General features: G+C 38.5%; 1 protein-coding gene across 1 annotated transcript in view; it reads left to right on the top strand.

The window, feature by feature from the left end:
* Positions 1-23,721, top strand: part of UQCR-C1 (Ubiquinol-cytochrome c reductase core protein 1) — a 222,114-nt gene that overhangs the window by 123,997 nt on the left and 74,396 nt on the right. Inside the window, exon 9 of the mRNA XM_090387126.1 lies at positions 11,405-11,499. Coding sequence (XP_090243252.1) covers positions 11,405-11,499 — 95 coding nt within the window. The remainder of the gene's footprint in view (positions 1-11,404; positions 11,500-23,721) is intronic.

Genomic DNA, 23,721 nt, shown 5'->3' with positions numbered 1-23,721 from the left:
CAATATAAAAAATCATGTCAGGGTGGATTTGGCAAAAATGTCTCAGAAAACAGTTTTTTATTTATTGCAAACAGTTCTTTGTATATGTGAACACTATAAGGAAAGGGATAAAAAGAAAGGGCTAAAAGAACTAGTATTCACTATTATATGCCAATGGGAAACAGATTGAGCAGGTTTTTTCCATACAGGAACATAATTTTAATAGGATGGAAGGGAAATTATTCTAAAAGTGAACAAAGCAAGGAGCAATTAGTATCTTCTAGTTATTAGTTCAGTCCACTTGACTTGAATGTCACCTGAATGTCATTTTGGACTCCTAGGTAGCAACCCCAGCTTGTTATATCCGAGAATGTCTGATGGCCTCAAGAGCCAAGGTAATTGACACTATAAAAAAGAAAATGGTTATAGAAATTAATATGGAGTAATTGGCAGTGTATGAAAAAAAAGAAAGGTTTTAATTATCAGAATTTTTTTTTTTTAAATGATATCTGAACTTGGTAGTCTAAAGTTAACTTTAATATTGTGTGTGTGTGTGTGTGTGTGTGTGTGTGTGTGTGTGTGTGTGTGTGTGTGTGTGTGTGTGTGTGTGTGTGTGTGTGTGTGTGTGTTCACCGTTCACTTTGATTTTATGCAAACAGCATTATAAAAAATGTGTCACCAAGAAAGAGGGGAGAACAATCAACCTTTAACAGTCGGGATCCAAAACTTGGCTTAGAAGATTCAGTGAATACGCAGAAACAACAATTAATACTAAACTGGTTTATTTTAATAAAGCTAGCTGAGATTGGGACAGCAGAAATACAGTTAAGTGGAAAGATCTCTCAGCTGTGTACAGTAGGGCTGCTTGCACAGCAAATCAATGTTATACAGGAATTTTTCCAATAAACATCCTACTGCATATCAGTGATTGAACCTCATTTTGAATACTCTATTGGGGTATGGAAATCTTATTTCCATACCCCAATTATGGAAATCTTATTTCCATACCCCAATTGAATACTGTATTGAGGTATGGAAATCTTATTTCCATACCTCAATACAGTATTCAATGTAATTTTAAGAAAGAACTTGACTTACTTGGAAGGGTACAAAGTAGATGTTTAAGTTCTTCTTTATACTCTGGCATGACTAGCAGGTCAGAGGAGTTTACAGTTAATCACAAATACAATTCTTAATAATATTTAGCAGTAATGGGCTTGAACCACGGTCCACTGAAGAGTATGTGCTACTGCACTCTGCTGCTCTTGACCATTCCGATATATCAGGCAAATAAAAAAAAAAAAAGTAAAGTGCAGCCATTATCAACCCACTGCAGGATGGAAGCCTCCTCAACAATTCATGCTGAGGGAAATGGACCATAATCTGCCATGCTGATCCAGTGCAGTTTGGCAGATCGACCGTATTCAGCAGTCAGGGGCTTGAACCCTGGTCTACTCAAGGAGCGTGTGCTACTGCACTCCCGCTCCTGGCCACTTGGCTACGGAAGCCAATAGGGAAGCAAAACTTATTGAGTTTGGGGAGGGGCATATTCTTAAACAAAGATACTCCATTTGTATAGCCTGCAAAGTCTTGAAACTATGCACCTAAATAGACATCTGATTGAGATATTTTAAGCCTTAGAACAGTTGATCTATCTTAGAATTGAGGTCATATTTCCAACCTAAGGGTATCCAACCTGTTTTGGCTAGGCTAGGTACCAAAACAGATGAGATTGGGGTTGGCCAACTTCTAGTTACTAGAAGTTGGCCAATGTGTCTTTACTAGTAATCAGGCATTTTAAATACAATTTAATTTTTTTACATTTAATAATTAAATATGAAAATTCAACAATTATTACATAACACTAATAGTGTTATTTTTATATGGTTATAATATTAGCATTAGCAGTGGCATATGGGTCATTCCATGTCAAGTGGCCTAGGGGTCTCTGCTCGACCATCTTCAATTTTGTTGAAACTTGGTGTGGAGGTTTAAACAGGTTTCAAATGAAGCTGTGAAAAATTTCAGTTCAAAATATAGTATGCTTGAGGTACCAGCACCTTTTTTTGTGGAGGTCACTTGTATTGTTATGCGGAATAAATCACAAAAAATTTTCAAAGTTTTAAGTGTTACTGTTGCACAATGGTGAGAGATAGTGGTCTGAAACTTGGTATACCTAGTCAACTTTTGGTGTCCAGGCTCAAAAGCCTTCACATTTTTTACAATGCGGTCTAAAACTGGCACCAAACAATTTGTTGCAAGACTTTTGAAAGTCATAACTTTGAAATAAACACCTTGGTACCTTCTTCTTTGGACATTCCACTTAACAACTGCATGAATTTAGCATAACTAAATATTGGCTCTTTTACTTTTATACTTTATACTCTTATACCTTTTTTTTTTTTTTATAGATTTTTTTTTCCTTGAAAGATTGACTCAAAATTTGAAAGTCAAATTTTACCTATCTTAATGTGGGACACCTTCAATTCTCTTGTTTTTGCCACCATTGGAAAGAGCAGAGTTTCAGCTACAAGGATCATGGTTTATCTGTTTTGTGCCTTTGCACTTAAAGCTTTAAAATTAAGCCTAAGTATCAAGTAGTTTCATGTGCTGAATCTTTTTTTTTTTTTGTTGCAGAATTTTTCTTGGCGCAGTATAACTGCAGTCGTTTTTGCGCCAGTAAAATCAAAATCAATCAAATGTTATAGAACACTGCCTAATGTTTAGAATAATCTAGAAATAGAGTATATGCTAGAATTTTGGGAATATTCTAGAATTCTAGAAGAATTCTCAAGAATTATAGAATATCCTATAATTCTTGAATATTCTTGAATTCCAAAAAAAAAAAAAAAAAAAATTAACATTCTAGAACTCTGGAATATTCCAGAATCATACAAAAAAGTATTAATAGCTGATATTTGAACCATGCTGTTATTAATGTGTTTTATCTTCATGATGAACAGTTTGTTTATTTTGTTTGACTGTAATAAAGTTAATTAAGTTTTCATTGCTTGCAGAAACGTTCACTTATTAGTCAGCACAAAAGCCGTGGAATCAGAAGATTTTGCTGGAGATAAGCTGGACTCATACACCATCAGTCATGGATAATTCTAAATGTCATATGCTATCCTATACATGTAAAACTGGGTTAAAATTATTTAAAGAATTTGAATTTGAAGAACAACAGCTGGATAGGTCACGTTGTGGATTAAAACTATGTGAAGAAGACACAATTTGTCTACACCATGAAGCTTTGCTTTTGACAAAATTTGAATTTTTGCACTGTTCATGTTGCAATCCTTTCCAGAAGAAAAATGATATGGTGAAAAAAAGTTTACAACCAATTGATTTGTCAATGGCATGTGGACATGTGGACATGTGTTTTTGTAATGGGCGGCTCCTAGAACGTTAGTTCAACTCCGCCTCGTATCTCTGTGAAGAACAGTATCACTACAAATGGGCCAGATATGTGTGTGACGTCGGTTTGTGTGTATTATGTGTGTGTTCTGTTGTTCTGTTCTGGCCACTTGGCTACCCAGAAGCATCAGTCACCTGGACAGATGATTCTGGGTACTCGTCCACACCACGGGAAGGTGGGCCAGTCTCAGCTAATCACGTACTGTCTCAATATGAGACTCTGATCCACCTGATGTTGCCAAAAGGTGGGCCAGATTCCTCTAGGGGCCCACTCCAGAGGAGAGAAAAAAAAAAAAAAAAAACATATATATTTATTTAGATTTTCCCGTGGTGCAAAAGAAAAAAAAAAAAAAAAAAATAATAATAATAATAAAATAATAATATCACTGTAAAACGCAAAAAAAAAAAAAAAAAAAAAAAAAAAAGTGACAGCAACCCTGAAGAACGCAAAAAAAAAAAAAAAACCAACCATGTGACTGATTTAGAACGCGAAGAGAGAAAAAATAAATAAATAATAAATAAATAAAAAATAGTAAGAATAAAAGAAATAAAATAAATTAAATAAATAAAATAATAATAATAATTAAAGAAATAAAATAAATTAAAAAAAAAAAAAAAAAAAACAGCCATGGATTGATTGTAGAATGCGAGAAAAAAAAAAAAAACATATATACATATATATTTATTAAAAAAAAATAAAAAAAAAAAAGGGGGGGGGGGAAGAGAAAGAGAGAGAGAGAGATGTTTTCCTTCCTGAACACAGGCCGCAGAAACAAGCTCCACAGCCCATGCAGCAGGCTGGGGGGAGGGGGGAAATACATGGTCGGTTTCAGTCCACTGCTGGGTCATCGATGTTTGCCACTGGTGGTCTGTTAATCCTTCTTCTGCGCCTAAAGACTTCAGCTGAGTAGGTTTGCAGTGCAGGGAGGTTGTTAGGGTTCTGTAGGAAGAGCTCTAGATACTCGCCAGAGATCTGTGTACAGCTGACAAGGTTGTGTCTCAGATCAGCATACGCAATGCACTCGAATAGTACATGCCACCAGTTCTCTTTGGCTCCACAATGGCAGAGATCTGTTGGGTGGAGACCCAGATGGTGTAATTTTTCATTCATGGATCCGTGTCTGGTAATTAGGTATGATGTTTCTAGTGAAGGGGTGAACCAAGACTGTACAGATTTAGTAGCAGTGTAGGTTACATCAGGTAGGAATCTTTTTGTGACAATGCCCTTTGTTGAATTATGCCATCGAGTTTGCCAAATGTTGAAGAGCTCGTTGTAGCAACGTGTCATCTCAGCCTTGGGGTCAGCATCCAGATTAACCTCAATGTCAAGGATCCTTGTTGGGATATTTTTCGTAATGCGGAAGCACAGCCCTCGGAAGGTGACATGTAGATCGAGCGGAAGTGCTCCCGCAATGACCTGAATGGCAGGAGTGGAGACCGTTCTACACACTCGGCAGATTGCCATTAACATTGACCTCTGGATGGTTCCAAGCTTGTCTCGCATCTTTACAAGAGTTACCCGATGGAACCAGGCTCCAGCTGCATAGGTCACAATTGGTAAAAATACTGCGTTGTAATACAACCGCAGGGACCTTTTGGAGAGTCCCCAATCATTCTTAGAGATGCGTATGATGGTTCCTGAGAATCTCTTAACTTTGTTTCTTAAATTAACAAGATGTGGAAGAAAGCTGAGTTTGTGGTCAATAATCACTCCAAGTACTTTGGTTTCGGTGACGATTGGCAGTTGAGCATTACATATCTTTACCTGCGGTGGGCGCCTGAGATCCAGTCTATTCTTGAATAGCATCATTTTAGTTTTTGTTGGGTTGATATGCAACTTATTAAGTGCGGCCCAAGTTGAGAGATCGTCGAGGACCTGGTTTGCATTTTCTTCAATGGCCTTCCGTGAATGCCCTGACACCACAACTGTGAGATCATCGGCAAAGGCCACAATTTTTGTATTCCTGAAGGTGCGGGAGAGCCAGTCTTGGAGGACTATGTTCCAAATGAGGGGTCCCAGGACTGACCCTTGGGGACAACCTCGATTTACTGATCTTGTGACTTGCTGGAATTTTGACTTGAGAATAACTGCTCGGTCGGAAAAATAGTTCTGGAAGAGGCTGTATAATTGCTGGGGGCAAGCGGCAGTTCGAAGGCGTGCCAAGGCACTATCCCACCAGACGGTATCGAAGGCTCCCTCGAAGTCTATGAAGATGGCCAATTCGAATTTTTCTTCAGAACTTTCAATATGTAAAACCAAATCGAACAGAGCTTCTTCACACGACCTTCCACGGGTGAAGCCATACTGGCATGGTGAGACCAAATCGTGCATTTGTAGCATGGAGACAACCCTGAGAGCCATGAGTCGCTCAAGGACCTTACCAAGGTTAGCCAGCAGGGCAATAGGCCGGAAGCTGCGGGGGTCTGTTGGTGGTTTGTGAGGCTTCTTGATGAGGCGAATGAGGGCAAATTTCCATTCTTTTGGGAAGCATCCTTCTTCCAAGCATTTATTGAAGAGAAGGAGTAGATGGTGCGGCCGCAGTGTGTGAAAGCGGATGATGAAGATGTATTCTATTAGGTCAAGGCCTGGACACTTTTTGGCATTAATGTTTTTAAGGACTGCTCCCAGTTCTTCTAGTGTGAATGGGTTGGCTTGCTCTTTTGCTATGTAATTGCTGTTGGCAGCTCTAATTGCTGAGTGTTCTGGATGATCCTCAGAGATGTCATCAGGTGGAAACAGTTTGTCTAGAATAAGGTTGGCAGAATCTTGCCAACACTTAGTTTCCTGAGCGTCTACTGAAACAGTGTTGAATATTTCTGGGGAGAAGGTTTTCTCTCTCAAAATCTTATATGCCAGGCCCCATGGATTTGTACGGTTGGTTTCTTTTACGAAATTTGCCCAAGTTTCTCTCTTTCTGGCTGCAATTGCCTTGGTATACTCATTCTTTTTGGCGATATAATCCCTATGAAGGTGTTCGACATCAGGAGCTGGCCAATCACGGTGTCGCTGGTAGTTCCTGCGCGCAGAGTGGACTGCCTTACGAAGGATGGTAAGTTCCCGGGTCCACCATGGGCAGATTGCTGGGCGGAACACCTTCTTCCTTGAGGACCTGTATGAGGCTCTGAGTATGGAGTGCTGGATAAAGGTGGTCAAGTCCTGTGCATTTAGCGAGTCCATCTGTGATGGGTCTGGATTTGGAAAGTCCAGTTCTATGGAGCTGTCATATGCTTCCCAATTGACGTTTCTCGAAGAGAATCTAATGAAGTCAGTTGGCCTTGTTCTGTTGTTGTTTCTCGGTGGAACCAAGTCAAGATGGAACAGTATGGCTCTATGGTCGCTAACAGTCAGATCCGGAGTTACCTTCCAGCAACTAACTGACTGACGTAGGTCTTTTGTAGACAGGGTTAAATCAATATTAGATTCACCGGTGGAGCTAGAGTAAGTAGTGAACTGGCTAGGCTGGTTATGGATAATAAGATTTTGGCTGAGGATGAAGTCCTCAAGAAGCTGGCCACGGCCATTGGCAACTGCACTGTGCCAGAAGGGGGATTTTGCGTTCAAGTCAGATGCAACCAGGAGTTGTTTGGAGCCAATAAAATTCAGGGCAAATTCCAAAAAGTTTAGTGCTTCATTGATGTTACTTGAGGGAGGGCTGTAGAGTGACATCAGGTAGAATGATTGATCTGTACATGTAATCTGGATACAGGTGGAGAACTGATTGCAGAGGCCCTGGACAACCAGGACATCGAGATCCCTATTTATGACTGCTATACATGTTTTTGGGTCCACTGGGACAGGTTGAATGACTCGCGTGTGTATGGAAAAGCCAGTAATTTTAGAGGTTGGATGGGGTTGTATTCTTGCAGCATACGGCTCTTGAATCAATGGCAGACTACCTGAAAGACCTAACAGTGGTAGACATAAAAACCAGGCCAAGAAGCTGTGCTGTGCCATCATGCCAAAAAGAGTCTAACAGCTGAAAAGCAGCAACAGGAACATCAACTTCACCTGGATCAGACCATGATGACAAAATGCATGTGACTGAAAGCTTGAACACAAGTTTGATAGCTATTGTTATTTCTCCTCTGAAATTTCAGTGGATGGCTAAGAGAGATTCACATAGCTATGCCAAAAAGAAGGCAAGTCAAGTAGAGGATGTAATTGCCAGTAAAATTGTATCTATTGGTGGCTTGGATCCAAATGACATCATGGAGCCAAGTGCAAGTCATCAGTGTGGAAATTGCTCAGATTACAATGAGCTGCTGAAAGAATTGAAAGAAAAGTTGATGGTACTAAGTCATTCGAAAAACTTCAAATATTAACACTAACTCCAGTTAGTCAGTCCATAAAGAAAACAATGGAAAAGTTTAGTGTCTCAGAAAGAATTGTCAAGAAAGCTAGAAAACTTAAAGCAGAAGAAGGAATCATGACTATACCTGGAAAAAAGCACTAGCCATGGCAATTCACCATGTGATGGAATTGGTGGAACAATAAAATGATTGGCAGCACATGCAAGTCTACAATGCCCAATTCAAAACCAAATCCTGACACCAAGAAACACGTTTGAATTTTGTGACAAGCATGTGACTGGAATAAATTTTTTTTTTTTTTGTTTCTATGGAGGAAATTGAGCAAGTAAGGCCATTGCAAGAGAAAAGATTCATAGATGGTCATACTATTGCTGGAACAAGAGAAAATCATCACTTCATTCCTATTCATTCTATTGATGCAAGACAGATTTTGAAAAGGAAATTCAAAATTTCCTGCAATTGCATTCTTTTCAGGTCCGATATAAAAACATACTCTCTGCTTCTCACATTCGAGATGGAGGAGTCCCTCAGGGATCAATACTTAGTCCAACACTATTTGCAATCCAAATTAGCAGCATGACACAAGGTACCCCAAAAACTGTTGAAATTTGTATGCCTGCAATGCAGACAGCCTTACCATTTCCTGTCAGTCTCAAAGTAACAGTACCATCGAACGGCAGCTCCAACTTTCCATAAACAATATAGAATCCTGGACTTTGCAGAATGGTTATCAACTATCAGAAAAGAAATGCACTGCCACTCACTTTTGCAAGTGACGGGTTCTCCACCCTGATCTGACTTGCAAATAAACAATACCATTTGTCACTACAGTTAGATTTCTTGGACTGATATTAGACAGCAGGGTGAACTTCCAAGCTCACATCACTCACTTAAGGACTACATGTCTAAAGCATATGAACATACTTCGATCAGTCTCGTCCATGTCTTGGGGAGCTGATCGGTATACTTTATTGTATCTTTACAGAACTTTAATCCATTCATGCTTAGATTATGGTTGTCCAGTATATGACTCTGCTAGAAGCACTACTTTACAACATATAAATGTCATTCAGCACAGTGCTCTGAGGACTTCTTTGGGCACTTTCAAGACTTCTCCAATCCAAAGTCTTTATGTTTGAAGCTCATGATCCTCCTTATACCTTTGTAGGAAAACATTACTACTACAATATGCTGCTAAGATCCAGAGTCTTCCATCGCTCCCCAGTTGGGAGTATCTTTATAATACTCGGGATTTGTTCTATGAGAGGAAGCCAAATGAAAATAGACCTGCTTCACTCGGGATTAAAGAGCTTGTTCAGAGTTGGAATATCAATTTTAGTGATATTTTTCAGAACACAGTTGCACCTGTTCCACCTTGGACGTACATTTCTTACGATATACACTTTCTTTAGTGGAGGAAGAATGTCATACCTCCATGCAATATCGGGCAGTTGCATTCAGCTCACTCTACTCTGAAGTCCCATGCCTATAAAATCTATACTGATGGAACGAAAACTGCCAATACAGTACATGCTGCTGCAGTGTTTTCTTCACTTACTGTTACAGCCTCATTACCTTCTGCACTTCTGAATTATATGCCATCAAGTTAGCACTTAGTAAAATGATTGAGCTTTCCATCTCACCTGCCATAATTTACACCAACTCCCTCTGTACTATTACTGCCCTAAGAAAGAATTTCTCATTTCATTCTATCTTGAAATATTTCATTCCCAGCTAATCTCCTGCAGTGTGTCCAGTCAGTCAATCAATTTTTGCTGTATCCCTGGCATTCCGGGAAATGAAAGTGCTGATCTTGTCACTAAACATCCTCAATTCTCTCTCTCACAATATCCTCAGGCCTCACACTGACTATAAAGCCATAATTTGTGAAGGATGCTTCAACAATTGGTCACATATCTGGAAAAGTAACTCCAACGATAAACTGTACCAAATAGAAGAAGATCCAAAGCTGTGGCTCTCTGGCTTCTGACAAGACAGATGGGAGGAAGTGGTATTGGCAAGACTGAATAGGATACACTCATCATACACACCTCTTCCTGTTATTGGGAGAAAACCCACCTCAGTGCTCATCCTGTCAGATGCAACTTATAGCCCATCATTTTCTGGTTGATTGTCTCTTATATTCGACCATCCAGTCAAACACTTTTCAATTGCTCTCTGTGTTGAATATATCACCTGATTTCTTATGAAATGAAGCAAATATCGAAGGCACTTCAAATATCAAACAGAAAACACTGCAGCAGCATGTACTGTACTGGCAATTTTCGATCCATCAGTATAGATTTTATAGGCATGGGACTTCAGAGTAGAGTGAGCTGAGTGCAACTGCTCGATATTGCATGGAGGTATGACATTCTTCTCCCACTAAAGAAAGTGTATATCGTAAGAAGAAAGAAGAACATTGTATCTAAAGCATATTGGCTTATGCAGGAGCATATAATTTAACATCTATAACTATGTGTTGCCTGTAAATAAACAATGAACAGACACAGTTTCGCCTCAGTAGCCCTTATTTTGTTAAGCCCAATACAACAACAAATACATTGCCAAAGAGGGAAAGACAATGCCAGGTTTCATGGCTTCAAAAGATAGGACAACTGCTCTTTCTTGGGGCTAATGCAGCTGGAGATTACAGATTGAAACCTCTGCTTGTGTACCAATCTGGACATCCTCGTGCATTTAAGGGCATCAATAAAGCCACCCTCCCCTTACATTTCCGATCAAACCAGAGAACATAGATAACAATATCTCTCTTTAAGGATTGGTTTAAATACTGCTTCATTCCCAAGATTGAAAAACATTGTAAAGACAACGGCGTTTCTTTCAAAATTTTGCACCTAGATGATTTCAATTTGAACGTGAGAGTTATATTTCTATCGCCAAATGCGACTTCGCTCATCCAACCTATGGATCAGGGTGTTATTTTGAATTTCAAAGCATACTATTTATGCACAACATTTGCTCAGGCATTGTCTGCAGTAGATGGTGAGAAAATTTTAACGTTAAGAGACTTTTGGAAATCTTATATCTCCACAGCCCTCAACCTCCTCAGTGGCGTACTTATCATCTGAAGACATTGATTTTGACAACGATGCTTGAGACATAGTCAGTAATACTTGCTGACATTATGCCTGGCCCCCTTTTTTTTTTTTAATTGAATAAATAATTCTATTTACATGTTTGTTGAACATTTCATTTTTGCTTTAATCAAATTCAGTGAGCATAGTTGTGAGTGCTGCACAAGCATTTAGGAAAATTTCAACTTGCGTAGAGTTCCATGGAACACAGAGGGTGACTCTTTAGGTCTCCTTCTTCACTATCTTTTGAAGAGGGCAACTCTTTAGGTCTCCCTCTTCAAAAGGTAGTGTAACATGTAGTTTCCTGGTTATATAAATGAAGTGTTTGTATTCAAACGTGCAACTTTTTTTGCTATTCATTTTAACTTACAATATGTGTCTACCATCTGGATTTAAATTTAAGCTTTTGTCAAAGCAGGAAAACCTTAGAGAGAGGGATTGAATAAGTTTGTTGCTTTCAGAATAATCCATTCATTATATGTATTATCTCTTTTGGTCATTGTCATAAAGTTATTCATGTTTTTTACAGAGAAATGTTTATTTCTAGCTGTTGCGCTTCATGTATAATATATGTATGTTTTTTCTCTCCTCTTCAACAGAATGTTGCAAGTAGACTGGCTTCTGCATCAGCAGAAGTTAATATTTGCCATAGTTTTCAGTCATTCAACACTTGCTACAAGGATACAGGATTGTGGTATGTTATATTGATTTTATCTTATGGATCAGATTTTCAGTATATCTTTTATGCTTGAAATACTTCGTATTAACAGAAGGCAAAAAAGTGAAGCACCATACCAGAGCATAAAAACATTACTTTGATGCAGAAAGAACAATTAATTTTTTTTGTTTGCATTAAAGAAATTAATCAATTTATTAAAAATTAAATTAATTAAAACATTATATATATATATATATTTACTACAAAGACAAATGTGGTTATGTCTCATAGAATATTTGTAGAAATAAGAACTAAATATACCACAGAACTAAATGCAGTAAATTAATTCAACAATTAGAGTTATCTTGGCATGAAGTGATTTTATTTCTTGAACACCATGATACCCTATTAATCAAATAAAAATTAAATCATAAAAATGCCAATGCTCCCCGAATAAGTAGGGTTTGTTGGTTTCCTGCCCTTACTTTAATTCGTTCATTATGCAGATAATATTCTCTGACGAATGTGTACCTCCTTGGTTTTTATGATTTTATTTTAATTTGATTGTCAGAGTATCTTGATAGTCATATAGCAGAATCACATCTTGCCAAGTATAACCCCAATGGTTGCATCAGTTTACTGCAATTAGTTTGATGAAATAGAAATTTTTCTTATTTTTTTATTATACTACATTATTTCTACAAGTTTTTTTAAGTTACTTTAAACAATCTTTTCATTTTTATTAAAGGATGGGTTACTTTGTTTAATAATGTTCATTATTTAAAAAAGTAACTTCACTATCTGAAAAAATAACACTCATTTGTGAGCCAATTTATTGTAGTTAAAGATTATTAGTACTAAACAATAAAGGATGTGCTTCTTTTTCATTCAAAAATACCTTTTTATTTAGATCAGTGGTTTTCGACCCGTTTTCAGTAACAGCACCCCTAAGTAATTTATTTTATTTTATTTTATGGCACCCCTAGTCAATTTTCTGCTTGTTAATCCAATTCTCTCTCTTTCTGTATATATATCTAATATTAAAAAAATATGCTATATAATAGTTATTACAATAATATAACTATAAACAAAATTACAATTCATAATACAAATTATATACATATAATATTTTTATTCTTTATATAGAGGTACTAAATAAGTTTAAGTAACTTAAACCCAAATTACATGGCACCCCTAGAATATTGCGGCACCCTAAGGTGCCGCAACACCCAGTGGTTGCAAAACCACTGATTTAGATAGTGGGAACTAAAACTGTAAGAACTGAACCCTTTCACATGTGTAGATTACAGGTAGTAAGTTTCCAATGATGACAGGATCTGAAAACGAACATTTTGTATATAAATGCTTTTATATGTTAATTTCTTCTTATTTGAACTTTGCTGCCCAACATCGTCAGAAATCAAATCAAATTTTTCAAGAATTCCTGATAAGAATCATAAAAAAAATTGTTTTCTTTTATTTTAATTTATATTTCTTTTATTTAATATAAATTAAATTAGATGATTTGATTTTAATAACTTGTAGATCAGAATTCCTGAGAATTTTTTTAAGTCCAAATTGGGCAAAAAGTTCAGGGAATTAACTTTTTATCTTGAAATTGCATTGTCAGTAAATTGAGATTTTTTTTCAAAATTTTAGTTACTCATCTAGATGTTATACATGATTTACCTGTAGTCAGTTTGAATTAGCACATGTTGGATAGAAGATGTTTAGTGTTTCATCGCATTTTAAATTAGTGCTTTCTGAGGAATAGTGAATTTGCATCATGTTTCAAATTGGGGAAAGTGCAATAGAAACCTACAAAATGTTTAAAACAGCTTTCGGGTGGAGGGATGCTATTCATCATGTTAAGATTTTCTGTGGTTCATTTGCAAAGTTGAACAAGACCTGCTTGGCTGTCAGATCCTCGCTCTGGCCCATTGAACTGCAAAAGCCAATGATTCAGAAACTCCTCATCTCAATAAGAGTATTTGATATTTAATTATCCACAGAGGTTGTTAGCGAAATTGGTATCTATTATTTTTTGACATGCCAGTCAATTTTAACATGAGATTTGTGAACGCAACACATCTCAACCGAATTTGTTCCTTGCATCCTCACTGATAATCACAGAAACAAGAGAATTCTTGCATTTCAGGATCTTCACAGGCTGGTGCTCACTCACTTTATTTCTTCCATCAGTGTTGGTGGCAAATTGTTGGTGATTGGCTATGACACCACTGGAAAGTCGTTCCAAAGCCCAAAATAAAGCAAAGCAGTCTTGATCAAATGTGAATGTTGTGCTAATTTTTTTTTTTTTATTATTTATTTATTTTTTTTTTGACTGACAGGGCTTTTTTCATTACGAATTTGTCCTGTGTGGTCAAAAAACAAGCCAGGAATACTAAAAAACAATAGTGCATGGTTGCATTATTATTATTATTTTTATTTCCCCCACAAATCCCAAGCATAAAGCGCCTTGAAAAGCCATAGATTTGCAGTAGCTGAGGAAATTATTCAGCATGTCACATTGGAGCTGTTAGAAATTCTAAAAGAAACCTATCAGGAATGCTTTGAAGGATATCCATCCAAAATAGCCAGTAAGCTTCATTTTTATCTTGTTAACAGGAGAGATTGTTTCTACAGGGATGGGATACAGTTAAATAGAAGGGGTGCAAGAATATTTGCTGATGCTATCAAGGCAATGTAGGCGAGTCACAAAATTGCTAGCTAGAGGGAGGGGAATCACAGGCTAATAGATTAACATTAGCCCCATAGAGTTGAACATGATCCTTGCACTGCTTCTATTGGAATAAGCAGCATCAGTCTGGAAAGCAGGGTGTTGAGGATTTCAAGGCCTGCTTAGAGGCATCATGGAACAAGTAAATATGTGGGCTGTGTTGGGGTAACTAAGAGTAAGAATAGGTGCATATACTTGCATGTACACCAATGGTTGGAGTATAGGTGATGAATTTGAGGTTTAGATCAAGACATCAAAGGCAGATATTGTTGGAATATCAGAGAGAGAAGCTGAGTCACACAGATATAAGAAATGCAGAAGTGGAATTTTGAGAGTGCAATGTGTACAGAAAGGATAGGAAGGGAGGATGGGGTTATGCCATTAGTTAAGAAACACAAAATCTAAGGAAGTGCATGCAGTTGACATGTGTGGACAGTGCAGTGTAGAGTCAGTTTCGGGTGGCATAAGCACTGGGAAAGCAAAATTGAGAATAGGAGTGTGTTATAGGCCAAATGACTCTAATGAGTACAACAAAGAAATGGAGTGAGCCACTGCTGGGAGTCATTGCAGTACAAGTAAACACATGGGTTGTGTTAGGGTAGCTAAGAATAGGAACAGGTGCATGTATACTTGCGTGTACACCAATGCTAGGAGTTTGGAAAATAAATTTGATGAATTTGGGGTATTTTTCAAAACATCAAAGGCAGATATTGTTGGAATATCAGAGACGTGGTTTCACACAGATATAAGAAATGCAGAACTGGAATTTGGGGAGTACAATGTGTACAGGAAGGAAAGACAGGATAGGAAGGGAGGAGGGGTTATGCTATTAGTTAAGAAACACATAAAATCCAAGGAAGTGAAGCCAGTTGACATCGCTGGACAGTGCAGTGTCGAGTCAGTTTAGTGTGACATAAGCATTGGGAGATCAAAATTGAGAGTAGGAGTGTGCTATAGGCCTAATGACTCTGATGAGTATAATAAGAAACTGTGCAGGGAAATAGTGGGCCAGTAAATCAGAGACTCTTATAATGGGGGATTTTAATTTCCCAGATATTGACTGGAATTTGTGAGTTGGTCACTCACACACTAGCAAGGCTTTTGTGGATTTATTGGATGATTGTTTTCTACATCAGCATGTTCGGGAGGCAACTAGAGGGAGTAATACTCTTGATTTGATTATCAGTAGTGATTCTTCGTGCATTAAGCATCTGCAGATAAAGGAACCACTAAGTGGCAGTGATCACAGTGTGCTGAAGTGGGATTTACTCAAAGAGGTAACTACCATCAGGGGTAAAGGGAAGGGTTTTTGCTTTCGTAAAGGCGACTACGATGGTCTGAGACAGTATTTAAATTCTATACAGTGGGACCAACTGATGATGTTACCAACAGCCAATTCAAAATGGGAAGCATTCAAAGAACTTATCTTGGAAGCTACTAGGCTTTACATACCAACTAAGAAATATTGTTCAAGGTTTAGGCCTAAATGGATGTGAGATGAACTAATGAGAAATATGGCAGAGAAGAAAAATGTATGGGATACATATAAATTAACATGTGACACAGAAGCCTATGATAGATAAAAGCTGGTCTGTAACCAGGTTACAAAGGTGGTTAGGCAGGCGAAGGCAGATTATGAGAAATCTTTGGCAAAGGATGCAAAGAAAAACAGCAAAGAGTTCTTTACTTATGTAAACTCTAGAAGGAAGGGGATGAATCAGATTGGTCCACTTGATATCGATGGTTCAACTGTTGATGATCCTGCTCAGGTAGCTAACAAACTAAATGAATATTTTGCATCAACATTCACACATAAGGAGATTTTTAACAAGGGGAATGCCAGAGGTGTTTTCAACTCTGGCAGTAAGCTAGATAATCTTGTAATAACTGAGAGTAAAGTGGAGGAGAAATTGTTGAAGATAAACACAAGAAAGGCACCTGGAGTGGATGGGATCTATCTAGTTATATTAATGGAGGCAGTAAAGGAAGTAAGCATTTTTAGCCATAAGTAAGGAAGTAAGCATTATGAGAGCTTCCTTGGACTCAGGGGAGGTACCCATAGACTGTAGATGTGCAAATGTGACCCCAATTCATAAAGGAGGATCAAAGGCTGACACAAGTAATTATAGACCTGTGAGTTTAACTTCTGTTCCAGGAAAATTAATGGAGGCACTGGTTAAAGAAGCACTGCAGGATCATCTAGACAAGACTTCAGTTATAGCTCAAACACAGCATGGGTTTGTTAAGGGAAAGTTTTGCCTGACCAATTTGATTGGATACTATGATGCAGTCACAAAAGAACTAGATGCAGGGAATAACTTTGCTTGAACGTGTACAGAGAAGGGCAACAAGATTGGTGGGAGGAATGAAGGGATCCTCTTACAAAGAGAGGCTTAAGTTCTGCAAATTGCAGTGGCTGGAGACTAGGCACCTGCGCAGTGATCTGATTGAGGTGTATAAGGCCTTGAATGGGTTGAGCACACTGAATTCTGATAGATCCTTCCACTTGTTCAGATTACGAACCTAAGGGGGCATAAATTCAAATTAAGAAAAGACATGTAGAATAGATGTGCGGAAATTTGCCTTTAGCCAGCGGGTGGTTAATTGCTGGAACAAACTTCCATCTGTCGTGGAAGTTGATAGGTTAAATAAATTTAAGGAGTAACTGAACAGGTATTTGGAGGGAAAGGTGTTTAATTTTTTTTTTTTTTTTTGGCTGATGCTGCATAAGCTCATACACTTGCTTTCTTGCATCACATGCCACTACTACTACTACTAACTTTGATATTATATATTTGGATCTTAGAAAAGCTTTTGATACTGTTGCACATGGAAGACTGCTGCACAAATTGGAGCAGTTTGGCATTGGAAGCACATTGCAGCTATGGATAAAGGGATGGTTGAGGGGGAGAAGACAGAGAGTGGTAATCAATGGACACTGCTCATCGTGGACTAATGTTATTAGTGGAGTCCCTCAGGGCTCAGTGTTGGGTCCATTATTGTTTTCTGTATTTATAAATGATATTGACGGTGGTATATCAAGCTTAATGTCCAAGTTTGCAGACAATACAAAGGTTGGCAGGGTTGTTAAGGACACCACTGATGCTATGCTGCTGCTGCAACAGGATCTGGAAAGGTTGAGAAGATGGCCTGAGAGGTGCCAAATGAAGTTTAACTTTGACAAATGTAAAGTACTACATATGAGAAATAGCAACCCCAGAGCAATGTATCAACTCTGGTACTACACTGACAGTGGTAGAGAATGAAAAGGACCTGGCGGTAATTGTGCAGGCAGATATGAAGTTCTCTGAGCAGTGCAGAAGGGCTGCAAGAGTAGCTCATGGTGTCTTGTCAATGATATAGAGGAATTTTTCTAGCAGGGATAAGGAGGTGATTATTCCCTTGTATAAGGCAATGGTCAGGCCACACCTTGAGTACTGTATACAGGTCTGGAGGCGTCATTTCAAGAAGGATGTAGAGCTGCTGGAATGAGTACAGAGAAAGGTAACAAGAATTGTGACTTACGAAGAAAGGCTTAAGTTTTGCAAATTACTGTGTCTGGAGACTAAGCACCGGCGAGGTGATATGATAAAGGTGCATAAAGCCATGAATGGTTTGAGCATTCTCAATGCTGATGGGATTCTTCCTCTTGCTCAGAATAATCACCTGAGAGGGCATAAATTCAAATTGAGGAAAGACAGATGCAGGATAGATGTGCGGAAGTTTGCCTGTAGCCAGCAGGTTGTTGGTTGGTGGAACAGACTTCCATCCCTTGTTGTGGAATTTGATAGCCTAAATAAATTTAAGGCTCAGCTGGACAGGTATTTCGAACAAATGGAGGTATGAAATGGAAGTGCTTTTTTTTTTGGCTGATGCTGCATAAATTTGCTTTCTTGCATCATATGCCTCTACTAATGCTAATGCTAAATCAGATTGTCTTATAATGAAGTATTTTAACTTCGAGATATTGACTGGAACTTGAGGGTTGGTCACTCGCACACTAGCAAGGCTTTTGTGGATTTATTGGATGACTTTTTCTACAGCAGCATGTTCGGGAGGCAACTAGAAGGAGTAATACTCTTGATCCAATTATAAACAGTGATTATTCATGCATTAAGAAGCTGCAGGTAAAGGAATCACTAGGTGGCAGTGATCACAGTGTACTGCTGTGGGATTTACTCAGAGGTGTGACTACCATCAGGGGTAAAGGAAGGGCTTTTACTTTCGTGAAGGTGACTACAGTGTCTCAGATAGTTTTTAAATTCTATACAGTGGGACCAACTGATGATGTTACCAACAGCAAATTCTAAATGGGATGCATTCAAGGAATTGATCTTGGAAGCTACTAGGCTTTTCATACCAACTGAGAAATACTCTTCAGGGAATAAATGGATGTCAGATGAACTAACAAGACTCGTAGCAGACAAGAAAAATGCATGGGATACATATAAATTATCAGTAGACACAGATGCCTATGGTAGTAATAGTAGTAGAATCATGTGATGCAAGAAAGCAAGCATATGAGCTTATGTAGCATCAGCCAAAAAAAAAAAAAAAATTTCACACAACCATTCAGTCTAAAAGTTTGTCCAGTTCCTCCTTGAATTTATTTAAGTTGTCATCTACAGTGACAGATGAAAGTTTTTTCCAACAATTAACCACCCACTGGCTAAAGGCAAATTTCCGCACATCTATTCTACAACTGTTTTTCTTCAATTTGAATTTATGCCCCCTCAGGTTCGTAATCTGAGCAAGTGGAAGAATCCCCTTGAATGGGTTGAGCAGGCTCAGCACATTGAGCCTACTCAACCTATTCAAGGCCTTATACACCTCAATCAGATCACCTCACAGGTGCCTAGTCTTCAGCCACTGCAATTTGCAGAACTGAAGCAAGCCTTTCTTGGTAAGAGGACCCCTTTGTTCCCCTCACCAATCTTATTGCCCTTCTCTGTACACGCTCAAGCAACTCTACATATTTCCAAAAATGAAGCTTCCAGACCTGTACACAGTACTCAATGCATGGCCTAAATCATTGCCTTATATAAAGGGATAATAGCAAAATTCCTGCATATTATTGACAATACCCCAAGACCTCCTCTGGCAGCATCTCTACATTACTCAGAAAACTTCATATCTGACTGCACTATCACTCCCAAGTTTTTTTCATTTTCTACCACACTAAGTGTACTAACACACATTCAGAAACACCTTCAGCACATCCACCTCCTAAGCTTATATGTGGATAATGCTACTTCAGTATTATTCTGTTGCCGTAATTAAAACATTATTATTTTATAAACATCAACTGTTAAAAATACAAAAATCAATTCAACTTAAAGAGAGCCATAGCTAAGAAGAATATAGTATTGCCTACCTCAGTCCTACTTATCCTAATGAACTATGTTATCGTCCCCAGCCATGGGGAGGCGGGTACTACTATCTAGCCGTAACTTGCTCTCCGTTTAAAAACTAAACTCACAAATTTATTAAAACTTACAAAAAGCTTCTGTCCATGAACATAATCCATAGATTTCTTTGCTCAAGTCCACCCAAGCAGATCTCCAACTCATTCCTGAGATCAAGATAACAATTACAGTGCAACATGATATGTACACTGGTTTCTTGCTGTCCACAGGAACATAAATCACTTACTGCAAGCCCCAACTCGTGCAACCTTCTTGCTAATCCGTGTCCTGTGATTAAAAATGTAGCACAGAGTCCAAACTGCTGCCAAGGATTTTTTTGTACTCATGGCAAATACATGTGGGTAACTCGGCCTTTCTCACTCGAATCCCATCTTTGTTGCCATACAGCCATTAACTACTGCTACCTCTCTCTTCATCATCCAGTGTAGTTAACTGCCCTGATACACCCCTTGAAGTTATTTAAGCTTGCTTCCCTGGCATTAGCTACCTGCTCATTAGAAACGTTTCTGCTCTAAGAACATCTTGCTATGATCATATGATCTGTTGTGGTAACAAGCAAGAACTCATGAGATATATGCAAACATTACTTTGACCAATATCATAAGATAAATGCCCATCTGTATTACCCTTGTGCCCTAAAAAACTAGCAGTTTCTATGAACCTTTAAGGTATCCTCAGTAATACTGGCAAAAACCCAGTTAAGTCGACCAGGGTCTGTGTGTTTGTGGAAAATGGAATTTTCATCTCCTTATGGCCTTCTTCCTTGCTCATGGATTCAAAGAGATTTCTGTTATACAACTCCTCCAGCAGGTCATCTTTTTGGATTGAGCCATCTACATTCAAACAATTAAACTTGGTACCCTGAGTTTGGGGGTTTCAAAGGTGAGATTTAGGTCTTCAGCTGTTCCGCAAGACTTGTTTGTTCTAGATCTGACTTAACTGGCTGCTTCCAATATTATCCCTTTGTCACAAATTTTGCAAATGCTTTTGATTTGAAGATTGTCTAGTTTTGGTTTTATCTTCTTTAGGATGGTGTACTTGACTCCATCGCTGTCTGGGATGTCACACCCTTCTCTAGCCTTTATAATCAGCATGTGCTTGTTCTGTGTGGTGGGGATCTGAAGTAGTTTCAGTGTCGCAGCATAAGATAACGGGTGCTGTGTACTTTCAACAAGCTTGGGTGGAGGGAGACCCCGTATTCAGAGCTGCTATAGTTGGATTCTTGATTACTTCAGATAGGGTTTTATTAGTTTGTTGGAGTTATGCATTGGCAGCCTTCAGCTCTTCATTTTCTATAATGACCTCGTATAACTTCTTTTCTAAAGAGCCGCAGCAATGCAAAATTCGTAATGATGCGGCCCTGGTGGTGATGTTTTTGCTACAGAGGCAGCATTCCATTTGGCACCTCAGTTTCTGTATAATTTTAAGTTTGGGAAAATCTTTGCTGAATAAATTCAACATTTTATCCCATTCCTCTTCATCCTCCTGTTGTTTAGGGGAAATGAACCAGATTCTTCGGGTCTTTTGAGAACCTTTTTCTTGAGATGAGGAAGCTTCTTCATGGATGCTGGGGGGGGGGGGCACAATTGCTGTTCCTCCCATTACAATCGGCATCGTCGCCCCTGGAAGAGTTGTCCGTTTCAGGTATGCCATGTTCATTTGCCTTAGAAGACTGTTGTTTTGTGGTCTGAATTCTGTTTCTAGTCATCGGGATCGAGGAGGGAACCCCTTCCGAGTTTTCTTCCCCCGAAGACCGGTGCAATTGCCTGCAGGAGTACAGTGAAACTCTACAATGTGTATTTTCTTCTTCAAACATTATTCAGAGCTATAGCAACAGATGCCAAATCAAGCATTGATTGGGGAGGGGCGGTCAGTTTACTATTCTGCAGTAGAGTCTGAGGAAGAACAATGGCATTTAAGTCTAATGGATTAACTACAGGTAGTCGCAGGTGGCCATATACTGCCAAAGGTAGTATAGTGACCAAAAAGCACTCTTCCTAGCAGCCAGTCAGACAGTGGCAGCAGTTTGCTTCAGCTTTAACAAAATCATTCATAAACAAACTAAAATTAAAAGTTATTTATCTTCAATAAGTCCTGTGCCTCTGTGACCCGTATGATTGGAAAACTTTTGGCATCCACTATACGATGATATCCATCAGATTGGGTAACAACCTAGATTTTTCACTAAATGCCAAACATGGCAGTGCAAGTATCGCAACCCCGTTGTGTTTGTTCATGTTAAGTGTGTAGTGCACAAGAATGATTCAATAACCAGCAGACATCCAGCAACCCTGTGACTTGGGACAACTTGTGGTTGCACAGGCTAAGGTGGACCACAGTTGTTCATGTGACAGTGCAGTTCAACAGTTATGCATAAGATGATATATATATCCTTCTGCTAATCAATGAACAAATGAAATCCACTACCCTCCAAACTTCAAAGAAGTTTTTGGATGAGATGAAGCCACACCAGCATTGGTTGACAAGTCGTCATCAATATTTTTTACATCGCTGCTGCAAGATATATTGTTAGGATCAAAAATAGCACCATCCTCACTGCCAAACAAAATGAAATCAAATTCTAAATCAGTAAGTTTCTCAATTTCTTCACCAGAAAGGCCTTTTATTGTTAGGTTTTGAACATTCAGTAAATTCTAAAAGTTTGTGCTTTGGTTGTTTAATACCAAATCTGCCAATAATACACTCCTACTTATACATTCTATTTTCTTTATTATATCAAGTTTGTCACTAAGCTTTAGTTGATGCCACAACTAAACACTTTGTTTCTGTTCTGACAGAGAGTAAATACACCGTGAACACTAAACATGAAGAAAAAAACTATAGCCACTGGCTGTTAACAATTGAGTGTAAACATTTAGCTAGTTTGTCAGAGTGTTTATTTGAAGTATAAATAGATGGCAATAATTATACCAGAAGAGCAGGAAAACAAGCGATAAAATCGGCAAAAACAGACAGGTGTGTCTGGCGGGATGTTGGACTGGAAGAGAAATTTTATGATGGTATGTGAGAGGAGACATTGGACTACAAAGGGTTAATAAACATTGTGTCCCCCAGTAGGTTGAATTGAAGGAGTCGAGTCTGATATATACCTCAGCTTCAACTGCCATTAATACAGGATGTTCGGAAAGTCGCTGTGCACTTTTATAATCATATTTTGTTTATATTTTAGATTTTGATCCCAATATGGTTTTAATAACTGAAGAACATGTATGGCTCGTCAAACACGTATTCTGAGAAGGTGGTAGATACACAGATGTGGTGTGACAGCGATTTGCTGACAAATTCCCAGATACACCTGTTCCACATCGCAATACAGTTCGTAACCTTGTCGAGAAACAAGTTTCGGGAAACAGGAGCAGTGGATGATGTCAAATGCAGTGGAAGGCCAGAAAAGCTATCAGAGGAAAAACTGTTGGGTATTTCTGACATTATGCTGCAGAGTCCATCAAAATCATTACGAAAGTTAGCTCAGCAGCTTTATCGAAGAGAATACAGCTAATGTGTTGGATGTGACCTTTTTCACCGACGAAGCATGGTTCCATCTCTCGGGTTATGTTAATTCACAAAATTCAAAATTGTGGTCATCCGATAATCCTCACACTTTGCATGAAACACCCCTACATGATTTCAAGGTTGGTGTGTGGGTTGAGATTTCCAGATGTCGAATTGTTGTCCCTATTTTCTTTATGAACACAATAAACAGCAAGCACTATTGTTTGGAGATTCTTCACACCTTCATCAGTCAGATGACAAGTGATGAAATCAATTACTCATGGTTTCAACAGGATAGTGCTACTGCCCACACATCTCACAGATCTATGCAGTTATTAAAGAAATGTTTTGGAGACCGCATTATTTCGTCAGACGTGTGGCCCCATGTTCGCCATTGTGGAACAGCAAAATCTGCAGTATATCGAGCTTGTCCGCGCACGCTGGATGACTTGAAAGCAGCAATAACAGCATTCATTCAGTCTATTTCAAGCGAGCAATTGATAGTGGTGTTTAGAAACAAAATAAGAAGGATCCAGGCCTGTATTGATGCTAAGGGGGAGTCACTTTCAACATTGTTTA

The sequence above is a fragment of the Mastigoproctus giganteus genome, chromosome 13 (genome assembly GCF_048544385.1).
Source record: "Mastigoproctus giganteus isolate SK-2022 chromosome 13, ASM4854438v1, whole genome shotgun sequence".
In the NCBI taxonomy this organism is placed as follows: domain Eukaryota; kingdom Metazoa; phylum Arthropoda; class Arachnida; order Uropygi; family Thelyphonidae; genus Mastigoproctus; species Mastigoproctus giganteus.
Note: the sequence above shows the minus strand (reverse complement) of the source record. Positions and strands in the feature narration are given on the sequence as shown.